Source organism: Eschrichtius robustus, chromosome 6, assembly GCF_028021215.1.
Source record: "Eschrichtius robustus isolate mEscRob2 chromosome 6, mEscRob2.pri, whole genome shotgun sequence".
Lineage (NCBI taxonomy): Eukaryota > Metazoa > Chordata > Mammalia > Artiodactyla > Eschrichtiidae > Eschrichtius > Eschrichtius robustus.
In genome coordinates, this window is record NC_090829.1 from 90,786,286 (window position 1) to 90,799,842 (window position 13,557).

Here is a 13,557-nt window from a genome sequence, read left to right on the forward strand (position 1 = left end):
TTTGAATTTTCAAATTTGGCCTTTGTTCATTTCTCAACTTGGTTATATTTTCCTACTAATTTATAGGAACTATTTTCATATTAGGGAAATAATCTTTTTTATATGATGTGTGTCACAAATGTTTTCTCATAATTTTTCATTTTTTAATGTTTTTATTATGTTTTGAGCCATGTGAGATTTTCAAAAATGTTTGCTTTAATTTCCTTTCATTTATGGCTTCTGGGTTTTTTAGTCATATTTAGAGAGTACTTTCCAATGCTAATATTCTAAAGAAATTTTACATTGTTTTCTCTAATGATTTTGATAATCATATTGCTAAATCTTTGATTCATCTAGAATTTATTTTGCTGTAAGGAGTAAGTTAGAGATCTGACTTTGTTGTGTGTGTGTGTTTCCACAATAATGTCCCAGAATTATCAGTTGAATAATCAATCTTTTCCCCAATGATCTGCAATACCACCTTAATGCATGTTAAATTCCTATTTGTATTTGCACTGAGTTCTAAAACACAAAAAAAATCTCTATTTTTTCCCATTGATTGTCTCATCTTTTCTCTTGTTGGGTCCATGTTGTTTTGGTAGGGCTAGCTAATAATTTTATTTTTCGAAAATTTCCTCTGTATCTTTGTGTGTGTAATTCTTATTCAAACTTAGAATTAGGTTTCAATTCACTACCTACCCCTCAAATTTTATTTGTACTTTGTTGGGTTTGTGGTTAGGGAGAATTGCATATATATGTATACATATAAGTCTTTCTACCCAAGACCAAAATATGCCTTTCTATATGTTCAGGTCTTCATTACTGACCTATATTAGTATTTAAAATTTTTCTTCAAATATATCTAGTATATTATAGTTATATTTTTTGTAATTAATTAGATTTATTCTATGGCCTATTAAAAATGAATCTTTTTTCCCATTATCTTATGACTGGTTAATGTTTTATATAGCAAGATTTCTGATTTTGAGATATAAATATTGTATCCAGTGTAAGAATACTCTTTATTTCAAGTAATCATTATGCAGTTTTTTTTAAAGCATAATTTATATGATCAAACAGTTTCTGGATCTCAGGTTCTTGCATTGTTGATCTATGCAAAGTTTTCCTTCCACAGGGGATTTTCTTGGCCCCTTAAAAGCTTTCATTATCTTCCTCTGCCAACATCAGTATCCATTCTTCCTTTAATCTAAAAATTGGTGATTAATGAATGTTAATGGCGATAAGAAGTCAATGCCTCTGAGCATTCTTCTGGCAGACATTTAGAAAGAGTCTGAAGGGGGACTTCCTCAGAGAATGGTTTTTGAAGATTTTTACAGGATGTTCCTCATATTTCCTAACGGAATATTCCCAAGGGCTGAGTCCTCATTATCTCATCTTCTCTCTTTTTACTCTGCATAAGAAATCTCATCTACTCTAATGGTTTCAAGTAATACTTCCAAATGAATAAGTTGTAAATTTCTATGACCTGATTGAACACTTCATTTAAATCTAGTTATGAAATAGAAATTTTCTATTGAAAGTCTATATTGGTATGTTTGACAGAAAATTAATCATAACCTCTCCGCTTCCTGTCAAGGCAGTTCATTTAGGCCCCAGTGGCTCCAGTTCTTGGAGGATCTGGGGTTTTAAACAGGTAATCAGTTAGGACTAAGGAATGGGGACTAAAGTAGTAACTAGACTTATGAACTGAGTCAACATGGGACTGGGGGGGGGGGGGATGGAGTAAGTTTAGGGGAGGAGAGCCATGTTGGGACCAGATGACTCCAGGAGGAAATAATATAATTCTGTTGCTCCTAAGTATGGTTGGTAGCAAAATGGCTTGGGGACCACACGGGGCAATTCATTTCCATTATTAGACCATGGATACAGTTCTTAGGCCCATTGGATCAGCTCTGAAGTCCACTGGCAATTTGGGCTTGGCTGGGACCAGATAAGCTCAGGAACTAGAGTGGGATAAAACCAACAGGCAGAGGGTATGGCTAGATGCAGGTTTGAGAGACAAAAGACAAGATCAGAAAGCGGGGGTGGGGCGGGTGGGTGCGGGCAGTGGCAGGTACAATGCCGGAAGACACAGCCCCATATCTTCCTTTATCTGCAGTCCACAATTTACAGCCTACTACATCTACAACTCTTCTAACTACTTATTATCTGGTTATCTCTGCTTATTTCCCTCTCGTACATAGAATTCCTTTAACAATACTCAGAATGTTTAATTTTTCCGTGGCTTAAAAAAATGTTCATCTAAATTTATCTTCACAATATTCAGATGTGAGAAGGCAGATACTCTTGATACTATTTTACAGATGGGAAACTGAGACATAACCGAAGTAACAGTTCAATGTAGTTAATAAGTGGTAAACAAAGCCTAGAACCCAGACTTTCTGATTGCAACTCTAAGTTCCTTCCATTAAACCCCACTGTACCACTCAATAATGTAGGCGTAACTTATGGCTAACGTTATGGGAAGGGTTACCCTCTAAAATACTGTCTCTGTCCTTTACGGAAAACTCTCTCTCTGAATGGCAGTAAGCAACAATCCCATCAGCTAGTAAGTGACCTTGGTCTTAAAATTGTACAGGTGAATTAATCTCACTGGCTTTCTATTCTTATTTAGCCTATAGCCGTAAGAGGTTTAGAGTAGTTTCTAAGTGCATATGTTAACCTCAAGTTTTAGTGAAGACTGAGGGACTAAATCCAGAAAGACCTTACATGAAAACAGCCGGAGAAAACCTGTAGACTGTGAATCAGGATGGGGAATAGCGAATCTATAGCTGGTGGTGAGACAGCACCTCCTGCTAAAGAGACCCGTGTGTGGTACAGAAAACTTAAAATGCAATATCCATCCGGTCTGCAAACACTGTGTGAGTTTAAGACATGCTTGCGTCTGCAAGGTCTGAATCAAAAAGCCAGTCAACATGTTGATCAAATCTGTAATACCGTTGACAAGAACAAAGTAAGAACTTTTACTTATCATTTGGCTATGATTCTCCATTTCCCTCTTTCTTCAATATAAAATAGCCTAAGGTAAAATGTGCGTGTTCCACTGAATGGGGAGGTCTTCAGAGAACCCACAGCTTGTAGGTGAGTCATTAAACACATTTAGCACTGCCAGCATGAAAATAATTGCGAACTAGCCTCTCTGCCCTTGGAAATGTTCTGCATGTAGGGAGTTATTTTAAAACCAAATTAAATCTTGGCGTGGAATTCTAATGCTATCCTTTGAACAAATCTAATAAGTGCAGATTGATTTACAAAGACTGTTTTCAAAGTATTTAATGCATTGGTGACATTTTATAGAAAAGCAAATTACAGGCATCTGCTTTTAAAAGTGTGATTGCATCTAGATTGGCAGATAAATCAATACAAATTAGCCAACATGTTGTTCATACTCATAACAAAAGTTAGAATGCTTCATAATCCTTTTCTTTTTTTCATATCTGACCAATTTATTTTGGGGAAAAACAAAATAATTTACAGTTTTAAATTCAGATAAATATTAGTTTCTAAAGATTGTTGCTCAACTGTTGTCTTGAATTTACTCATTCCTGAGCTGCAGCACATTTAATTTCATGTCTTAAAAAAATATAAAAACGAGAAAAGAAAATATGGAATAGAAAAAAATAAGACAAAAAAGTGACAATCTGAAATACTAGGCTAAGTTCTTCCTGTCTGCTTTTCCTTGTACATTTCAGTTGATTTACCTGTGGATCTGTATATTTCAAAATGTGCTGATGCCGTCTAGAATAAAAGGGAAGGGGAAATACTACTGGTAGAAAAATAGATGACTTTAGAAGGCTGTGCATGATAATAGAAGATAAAGAAGGGATAATTAATTCAGTACAGTTAAAACAACTGGCTGTCCATTAGGATGTATAGAATCTAATACAGCCTTTTGAGCCCTTAAGCCAAAAAAACCAGATGACTTAAAAGGAGGTAACAGCCAGGACCTGGGGAAAATTAAACCTATGCAAAGTTAACAGCTATTTTAATCCTTGTAACAATGTCAGGAACATTTCTTTTAGGACATTATTGTCCTTTGTTCTTTGTTTTCAAATATGAATTAAGGACTGCCTGCTTATCATGACTGTTTCCCTCCTCATAAATTTTTACTTAGTGTAGTTACAAGCAAACCTGGCTCTGCCCCTGAGGAGCTTACAAATCAGTAGAAAAATGAGGCAGATTCTGATTTTGTTTTAACTCTGAAAAAGGTTTCGGATATGCTATAGACTGAATATTTATGTTCCCCTCTCAAATCATATGTTGAAATCCAAACCCCAATATGATATTTGGAGGTGGGGGGTCTTGGGGGGGTGGTTAGGTCATGAGGGCAGAGCATTCATGAATGGGATCAGTGCCCTTATAAGGAGTTCCCAGAGAGCTCCCTTGCCCCTTCCTCCATGTGAGGACACAGTGAGAAGACTGTTGTCTATGGGAAATGCGTTGTCTATGGGCCCAGGAAATGGGCCCTTACCAGACACTGAATCTGCCTATGCCTTTGATCTTGGACTTCCCAGACTAAGAAATGTGAGAAATAAATGTGTTTATACCTTCCAGTCTATGGTATTTTTGTTGTAGCAGCCTGGACTAAACAGGACGACCCTGTGTGCACACTGGCATGTTGTCTCTCTTTGTCTCTGCCTGTGTACGTATCTCTCAGCTCTCTCTCCCTCTCTGTCATTCTCTATGTCTCACTCATGTGGCAGCTGCTGACCCACTGTGCCTGCTGTGAGCGTCCCAATTTCACAATGGAAGTCTGTTGCTCTAGACAGCAGCTTCTCAGGCTCTGATGGTGGTATTCCTGAGAGTTTAGAAGATGAACTATCAAGTTCTTTAGTTATTCCCCAAAGGTGTTGATGTCATGTCCCAGGCCAGCAATTTTGTTGTTAGCCCAATGTTTGTGGAAGCACTGTGGGTGTCAGTGGTTCATATGCAAGAACAGGAACATGCCGTCGAGGAAGCAGGCACAGACAGTGTCCAGAGTGTCCAGGGCCTGTGTGCCATCAGAGTGAGAATCCTCTGACAGTCATGGGATGGCCAAACCCATCTCAGGAGCTCAACTGAAATGACTTGGAAGTTCTGCTCTTTATGATTTGTCATAGAGATTTCATGTTTGCTTAGGAAGCAAGTAAACCTAGGCAGGCAGTGATGACTGATGCCACGAAGGGTGTGGAGATCTCAACATAAAATCAGGTCGTAAAATGAGAAGAGTAAGGATTGTTCATTATCAAGTGATAGCGAGAAATGATATGCAGTTATGCATAGGAAAACAAAAAAGCCACATGTTTAATTAGATCAATAAAACTATCAGCTGTCCAGAAACCTGGAGGATTTACTCTTTGTAAGAAGCTCCTCTGCAGTTTTACTATTCTGGATAGACATCATTCTAAAACACTCTCCTGCTTCCTCAAAGTGCTGGTAAAACATTTTCTTGATATTAGAGTCATTATTATGAACATTGGTTATTTCACTTATGAAATGCCAAGAAGCACCGATACCTATTGAAGTTGCTGGAGCTAAGTTCCCTGATGTCAAAAACCCTGAAAGTATGCACTTTTGTGTGTGTGTGTGAATAATATTTTATTTAGTCATTTTTGTTTACAACAAAAATATGGAATGCTTCACGAATTTGCGTGTCATCCTTGCACAGGGGCCATGCTAATCTTCTCTGTATCGTTCCAATTTTAGTGTATGTGCTGCCGAAACGAGCACAAAGTATGCACTTTTGTTGTGTTTGCTCTTACTGTTTTTCTGTCCCTTTCCCTGCTGTCAAACACACTTTACCCAGCTTTCTGATTGTTAATAATACTAAAAAGCTTCCAATCTCTTTCTACTCTGCCATTGCTAAGTGGCTTGGGCTTGTACTCAAGTTAACCAAGACTATTAGAATAGTGCTTAAAGTAAACAGATTCCAAAATTTAGAGTATAAAGTTTATAACTATTCCTTCGGCTAATCACACACATTTGCAGCCTGCTCTTTGGCACTCAGTAAAAAGTTAAGGCTTTCTGAGCACTTGTGATGTACCTACCCCTGTTCTAGGCACAGTACGTAGACTAACACACTCAACATAATGATGATAATAAAACCTGCTTTACAGTAGTGGCCATGATGTTAGCACCCCGGACCTCCAGGGAAGGTAACTGACCAGGGCCCCAGGTGCATCGCTTTGAAATCCATCACTGCAGTTGAGCTGAGTCTGTGCCCAGGTTTAGAATACGACCAGTGATTGAGTGCAGCAGAAATAATAAGGTCAGCCCATTCCTAAGACAAGGGGACTCCTCTGTCAGCTGGCTTTGGCTCAAGGATTCCCTGGCGGCTTTGTTGAACCATAAGTTTCAGGAGTGTCAAGGACACTTCCACCCAACCTTCTCTTGCTCTCTTCACCTGGGTCAGATTAGCATCCTGGTCTGGCAGCTCGTTCAACCTTCCCTGACTTCCTTCTTGTTTCCTTCCATACAGAGTTTTTCCAAATAAAATCCTTAAATTGGGATTGATAGGTCTAATATCCTGTGAGTGAGAGTCACGGAAAAACAGCCCAGAGAAAATGTAAGACGACATAACAAACCAGAAAAATCAGACACTATCAGACACATGTTTCACAAGGGCCTGGCACAATCAAAAATAGAGATCAACCTACAGCATATGCTGAGAAATTTTGTAATTTTCATAAAAGGGGGGACAAAGGAAATCAAATTAGCATTGAGCTTCTTAACACCTACACCGGAGACTAGAAGTAAATGGAGAAAAGCTTCCAAAATTTTGACAGGGAAGGTATGAGGCCAAATCAAATGTGGGGGAAAAAAAAAAAAAAAAAAAGACATTCAAGGACTGAAAAGTTTCACTTCACATTTATTTTTTCTTAGGAAGCTACTGGAGCAGGTGCTCCAGCAAAATGAGGGACTAGATCAACAAAGAGGGAGAAAATGAATCCAACATAGGAAAACAGATGTGGGCAGTCCAGGGTCATGGAGAAGGGCAGTCCAGATCAACAGCTATGCAGAAAGCCCAATGTGCTTCTCCTCCCGATTGAAAGGAAGAAGGGGGACTCAGGGAGGAAAACCTGAAGAAATGACATTGATGGATTATCTACTATGTTTAAGGATTTCAAAAACAGTATTAATTCATTAACTGATATTTAACCAATCTGATATGGTACATTGGAAAAAAGTTACAAGGCTAATAAGCACAAAGAAAACTATTGTATAGATTTAGAATGAAGCAATTACCTTCTTTTATTATGAAAATTTTATACCTATTCTAAGTAGAATAATCTAGTAATCTTGCATAGACCCATCATCCATCTTCAACAGTTACCAAATTTTATCACTTTGTTTCATCTGTCCTCCTGTATTTTTCCCAGGGTTTTTTAAAAGAAAAAAATTACTCAAACATTGCGGGATTTCACCTGCAAATACTTCATTATTCACCTGTTACCAATAAGGACACTTTTTAGGCATAACTACTATGCCATTATCATACATGGCAAAGACAACAATAATTCCTAATGTCATCTAATACCTGGTCTATGGGCAAATTTTCCTGATTGTCTCAAGCATACTTTTTAATTTTTCCTTGATTTGAGTTTGCATCGAAACAAGGTCCATACATGAAAACAGGGGGTTATGACTTTTAAGTCTGATTTTTCTATAATAGTAGTTTCCTACCTCCCTGCTCCATTTATGCTATTGAGTTAGTAGGAAAAGTGCGTCATTGATTCTGTAGAATATCCTACATTCTAGATTTAGTTGGTTGCTTTCTTGTGTCATCTAATTTGCTTTCTATTCTTCGTATTACCCATAAACTGGTATTTAGGTGTTGAAGCTTAAATAGATTCAGATTCGTTTGGCAAGAATACTTCATACGCATATAATTACTGGTTGCCTCACTTTTTGTGGATTGTCCGTTAACTTCAGGAGGTGTCATCACGATGAGGCAATTATTAACTCCATGTAAAATAAGGAAGTCAATAATTTTGGTATACCAATGAGCTATGCAGAGAACAAAATTTACCAGAGTTGTTAAAATCAAACTCCTGACTTTTAGATTCATCTACAATTGTTAGAGTATGCAGGAGGAACAGTGGTATGCTGGGAAATGTGTAACAACTAGTTTTCTGGGGGGAAATAGCCCTGGTAACATTTGCTGGTTTCCATGGCATAAATACTCCCACCATGGCCAATTCCAAGCTAACAATCATTTAATACTTGACTTGCAAATTTTCTGAAAATTTAACAGTCAGCTCCTATCAGCAGGTAGAATAAGCTCCAGCACACCACTGGGATGTGTATAGGGGCCGTAGAGTTAAATACTTGTCACTTGCCATAACAGGAAGTAAATAAAGTCTAAAATTGATAAATCAAGACATAAGCAGAATAAGCATCTCAATTGCAAACATGTAAATAAAAGAAAAAATAGCCCCAAAGTTCAAAGTTTTAAATTATAAGACTTTTAGTTTAATTTTAGATATGTATGTGTATGATGTACATGATAAAAAATTAAAACTGATTTTTAAAAATTTTATAACAAAAAAGAAATGGAAAAAATGATGGTAACACGCAAGATATTAGCAAATCTTTGTAGGTGAGGTCAGTGATGGAAATGGCTCTCCTCAAAAAAAAAAGGTCTGTCTCTGTGCAAGGAACAACATAGATTCCTTCATTTCTACAACTAGGAATTGTCCATTCCATTATGGAAATCCTATGGACTTGAAGCTGAGGGTCTAGCCTGGCCCAAACTTGGTAGTGAGTAACCTCGTCAAAACATGAAGTCTCCATTAAAAAGTACAACACGATGTTTTCTAGATTCCACATATATGCGTTAACGTATGATATTTGTTTTTCTCTTTCTGACTTTCTTTGCATGGATACCAAGAGGGGAAGCGGGGGGGCTGGGATTGATTGGGAGATTCGGATTGACATATATATACTACTATGCATAAAATAGATAACTAATGAGAACCTACTGTATAGCACAGGGAACTCTACCCAATGCTCTGAGGTGACCTCAATGGGAAGGAAATCCAAAAAAGAGGGCATATATGTATACGTATAGCTGATTCACTTTGCTGTACAGCAGAAACTAACACAACATTGTAAAGCAACTATACTCCAATTAAAAAAAAAAACAACTGAAAAAAAAAGTACAACACGATGAAAGTGTGTGGCTCTCGTGGTCAGTATTAAACCCACACAGGGTGAGACCGTGGGACTTGAAGTTAAGTGGGCTCCAAGGACTGACCAGGGCCACCTCCTCCCCCCACATTTATGCCATTGATTTGCTAGGGAAAATGAGTCATTGCCTAATGACTCACTGCCAAAGAAGAAGCTGATGAAAGGCTGAGGAGCATTCGAGCTGGGTCTGGGCCAGCGCCAATATTCCAAAAACAAGAAACACTGTGAAATTGTAGATGTTGTTGCTGGACACTGGTTCCTAAAAGGCAGTGGAAGTGGACATGGGCTGCACTGTTCTCACCTAAGTATCCACATGCTTCACCTAGAGATGGATGCAAAACGCCCAGTTCCCTGGAAACTACTTCCTATGCTAGACATGACCCTGCGCCCTGGGCTCCATGCGTCCAGAGTGCATGACACTGAACTTACTTCTGCTGAAGTTCGGGCAGAGCCTGGCAATGAAAGAGCACCTAGCACTGCTCTTCATCCTGTACTCCTTGCATTCCAGCCACACTGCTTTCTTCACGCTACACCTGCAGTTTGCCCTTCTTCGTGTCTCTTTTTTTCTTTTTAAATGCAAGTGGTACATGAATTCATCCTCATGAAACAGCAGTGCAGAAACTGAATAATAAAAATGAAGAATTAATCATCCCCTTTAAATCCCACATGCTTCCACAGACTACGCACCTAGCACAGTGGCATAAAGTGGATGTTGAACAAATATATACTGAGTCATTAAATAAAATAATAAGGGAAGTAACAACTCCAGTACCCTATCTTTTATACATGGACTTCTTTCCTTGCCATTCCTCTCTCTCTCCTTCACTCCCCCTTTTCCCCATATTTATACCAAGGAAGGCTACTGTGTCTTCCAAATTTTAACCTAGTGCCCAACTGGAGTGATTATCTCAAGGGAAATTTTAAAATGTATTTTTTATTTGTGCAGCTGGTAAGAATTTCAGCTCACACACTCAGGCATTTTAAAAATGTAACTTTTGTTTTTCATAATAAAATTAATTTATATTTTGAGTCCCCATTTTACCAAGGAGATTTCTCCCTCCACTTACCAGGGTTGCATATAAACCCCACGGGTGCATCTAAAACTCAGGGTATTAACACAGGTCAGAGAAGCATCCGTCCACACTGGTATTCACTGAGACAGAATCTCTCCTCATCTCCTGCTTCACTTAGAAGGCTGCTGTCTCCGCACGGCTAGGCCTCCTGAGTCAGATTCTCTCTCAGTTACTTTATACTCCTAAGCTTGGAAGCCTGTTAGGCTGGCTCAGGGTTGTCTGACTAGATACTCCTTACAGACTTTCCTCGCAAGCTATGTCAGGTTCAGGGGAACTTGGTGAGTTTCTACCCAGTAAATCACAAGTGCTTCTGCTCTTACATCTGCCAGCAACACCTGGTGTGTCTCCCCCCCTCGCCCCCCCCCCCCCACCGCCCCTGCCTCCAACTAGTCTTGACCCTCACAGAGCAGTGCCCCTAACCCACTGTCTTGTAATTCTCTTTTCCTTCCCTGTTCCACACTTCCCCAGCCTATGGAATTTTTATCTAGCTTGAGAGTAGCCAGGAGACACTGGCTCTAATTATGTGTTCTTCCAAATCTTTTGTTTGTGGCATAAACTTTATGCTCTGAATCCCAAATGGCTTAAACTATTGAAACTCAAGAGCTAAGAATGAACTCTCGATTTCTGCTTTTCTGTTACAATGACTTCTCTCTCAGGCAATGACCTGTCTTTACTGAATGTGGGAGGGCTGGATGATAGAAGGGATTACCAGGAGCAAAGTCACATCCTTAATACACAATATTATTACCCCACTGCATTTGCAAAAATTTACTGAGCTCCTGGGAGGCATGGTGGAAGGAAGGTAGGCACAAAGATGATATAGGAATTGATCCCTGTCCTCAAAGGAGATTACAATCTAGTGAGATAACAAGTGCATCCTCAAAAAATAAAAGTTAGTAAATGAAGAGTCAAAGATTGAAAGAGGGAAAAGCATTGTACTGACTCTCTAGCTTCAAGGTTCCAGATGAGTCTTGGGTATTATAGGGCTGCTTTTAAAACCTGCCCAGTATTGTGAGTAATGGTCCAGCCTATTCCTAGACAGGCAAACTGGATGGAAGGGCCAGGGGAACTCCTCAATCCCATCCCAGCAGGGCAGGTAATTGCAGAAAAATCACACTCAAATTTTGAAGGGGTGTGGGGATGGGGGTGAGCAGGTAGGTAGAAGATATGATTTTCTGTGCCCCCAAAGAGTTTACAGTCTAGTGGATAAAAGTCATGTCGAGATTAAATGCCTTAAGAAGAAAATAAGGCAGTATAATATAACAAACTATAGCAGGGCTGTGCTATTCAAGGTACATCTACTGGGATCAGAAGATGCAATGAAAACTAAGTTGCCGAGTTAGGAAAGGCTTTCTGGAGAAGTTGAGGTATTTTGAGATCTTGAAAGAAGTGAAGAGATTGAATTATTACTAAGAAAAGCTAACAGTTGCTGAACATTTCTATACCAGTCATTGTCTTAAACACTTTACACTTATTATCTTATAGAATCCTCAACAATAATGTAAAAGTAGATACTATTTTTATCATTCCCATTTTACAGACGAGGACACTGAGGCACAGAGAGGTTAAGTAACTTGCCTAAAACTACACAGCAGAATTGGGATGCTGGCAGTCTGACTCCAGGGGCTTCACCCTAAATTGCTATGGTATTCCACCTTTAACAAAATAGTTGAGTATTTCAACAAAGAGAACAGCTCAAATTAAAGTACAAGGTAGGAGAGAGAAGGGTCAGTGGGGACCTAACTAAGGCAGAGGGTTACTGCTAGAGCATAACTTGGAGGCACACACTCTAGGCGCCTCACCTATATCTTTTGCTCCATGCAGACAACCAGTCTGTTGCTGGGACTACATTTATTCTTACATTGTGGCTGAGAAATGAGGCACTCAAAGAACCGAGATGCCAGGAGTGACTTGCCTGGAGAATCTCAAAGCAGAAAACCAGCCCTCGGTCCCTCTGGCTCCTGATCCACATTCTTGCTGCTGTAATAGGTGTGAAGGTCAATGCACAACCCTCAGGGCCACACCTAGGCATCTGGGGATGAAACCGTGGGTTAAATCCATTTCACCTGCCTTCACTAATCAAGGTCATTTTAAGATTTGCATGTCCTCCAAGCTGCACGTAGCCTAAATAATAAGATGTTTGCCAGAGTTTTTGTCCAGAAACTTGGAGTCAGCTGTGCCTAGTTCGAGCTGAGCCGATTAAGATGAGATAGGACCACCGACCATCCAACTGGGCATGCGCGAGTGTCGCTCAGTGACCTTAACGTGCAGAGGCCCGTAGCCTAGTTACGCCTGCGCAGAATGTCGATTACCGCACCTTTTTCCAATCACCTTTCCCCACCTCTCCATGCTCCCCATGCCTCAGACCACCCAGCTGCTTCTTTCCTCATCCCATAAATATCCCCGCCCCTTGCCTTCTGGGGGGAAGATTTGAGTTCTGTTTTTCTGTCTTTTCGTCTGGCTGCCTTGCCGCAAATATATAACTCTCAAATCTCGGTATCTCAGCATCGTGGCTTGCTGTGCTCAGGGCTAAACAAGCCGTAACTGGTGCTCTCCAAACAGTGCCATTGTCAGCTCTTAAACTGAATCCGGGGTTCTCTAAGAGTAATCTTTTGTTAGGTATGTACCTGCAGGAGGGCAGGGATGAGGCCATTTCTAATAGGCAGAAGTGGGTTAACAAGTCTGATTACCGGTACAGAAGAAATGGTGGGGGGAAATGGACCTAAAAGACTTGTCAGAAGCTTTGGCTCCTGTAAAACTCTGAGGGCTTACAAGGGAGGTAGAATAGTTTCTCTAAATGTGTGGGTTTGGAACTCAAACTCTTACCGAGTCCCAGCTCATACAACGTGCCTGCTGCACGGCAGGCCAGTAAGTCAGGACATAGTGCTGGGGCCAGAAAAGAGACTTTTCGGAAAGCCAGCAGGCCAAGAAGATGGCGGGCTAATGTCCTAAAGAGCTATCCTAATTCGGGGTAGAATTCAGGTCTCTCTTCTGCTAAGGAAAAAGCGGGATTGCAGACTTCTTAGAGCCGCTTGGCCTTGAAGGAAAGCATCACATTTCTTCCTCTGCTTGCTCAGGTGGGCTGGATCACAGAGCTCCAGCAAAAAATTCAAGTAGTTAGCAGTTACTTTTACTTTACCACTCTTATCTCTGCTTATTCGAAAGGTTTCTAGGCTAAAAGTGAATTTATCTACAAGTAATGTCCGTAACTAACCCAGGACTACGGGATGGGAACTTTCTTAAGGGAACTTAATGAGCTATTCGGGCATAAGATACATTTCTTTCTGTAACGCTTAACTTCTGCCGTGTAGGGCTA

At 39.8% G+C, this 13,557-nt stretch overlaps 1 protein-coding gene and 1 non-coding gene across 2 annotated transcripts in view; one reads left to right on the top strand and one right to left on the bottom strand.

Moving 5' to 3' along the window:
* The first annotated feature begins 2,749 nt into the window (after nt 1-2,749).
* GUCA1C (guanylate cyclase activator 1C) overlaps nt 2,750-13,557 on the top strand; it is a 31,257-nt gene continuing 20,449 nt past the window's right edge. Inside the window, 1 exon segment of the mRNA XM_068545550.1 lies at nt 2,750-2,953. Within this exon segment, the coding sequence (XP_068401651.1) occupies nt 2,750-2,953 (204 nt within the window).
* LOC137766890 (U6 spliceosomal RNA) lies at nt 5,603-5,709 on the bottom strand. Its single transcript, XR_011074418.1, has one exon. It is a non-coding gene; the product is annotated as a U6 spliceosomal RNA (small nuclear RNA).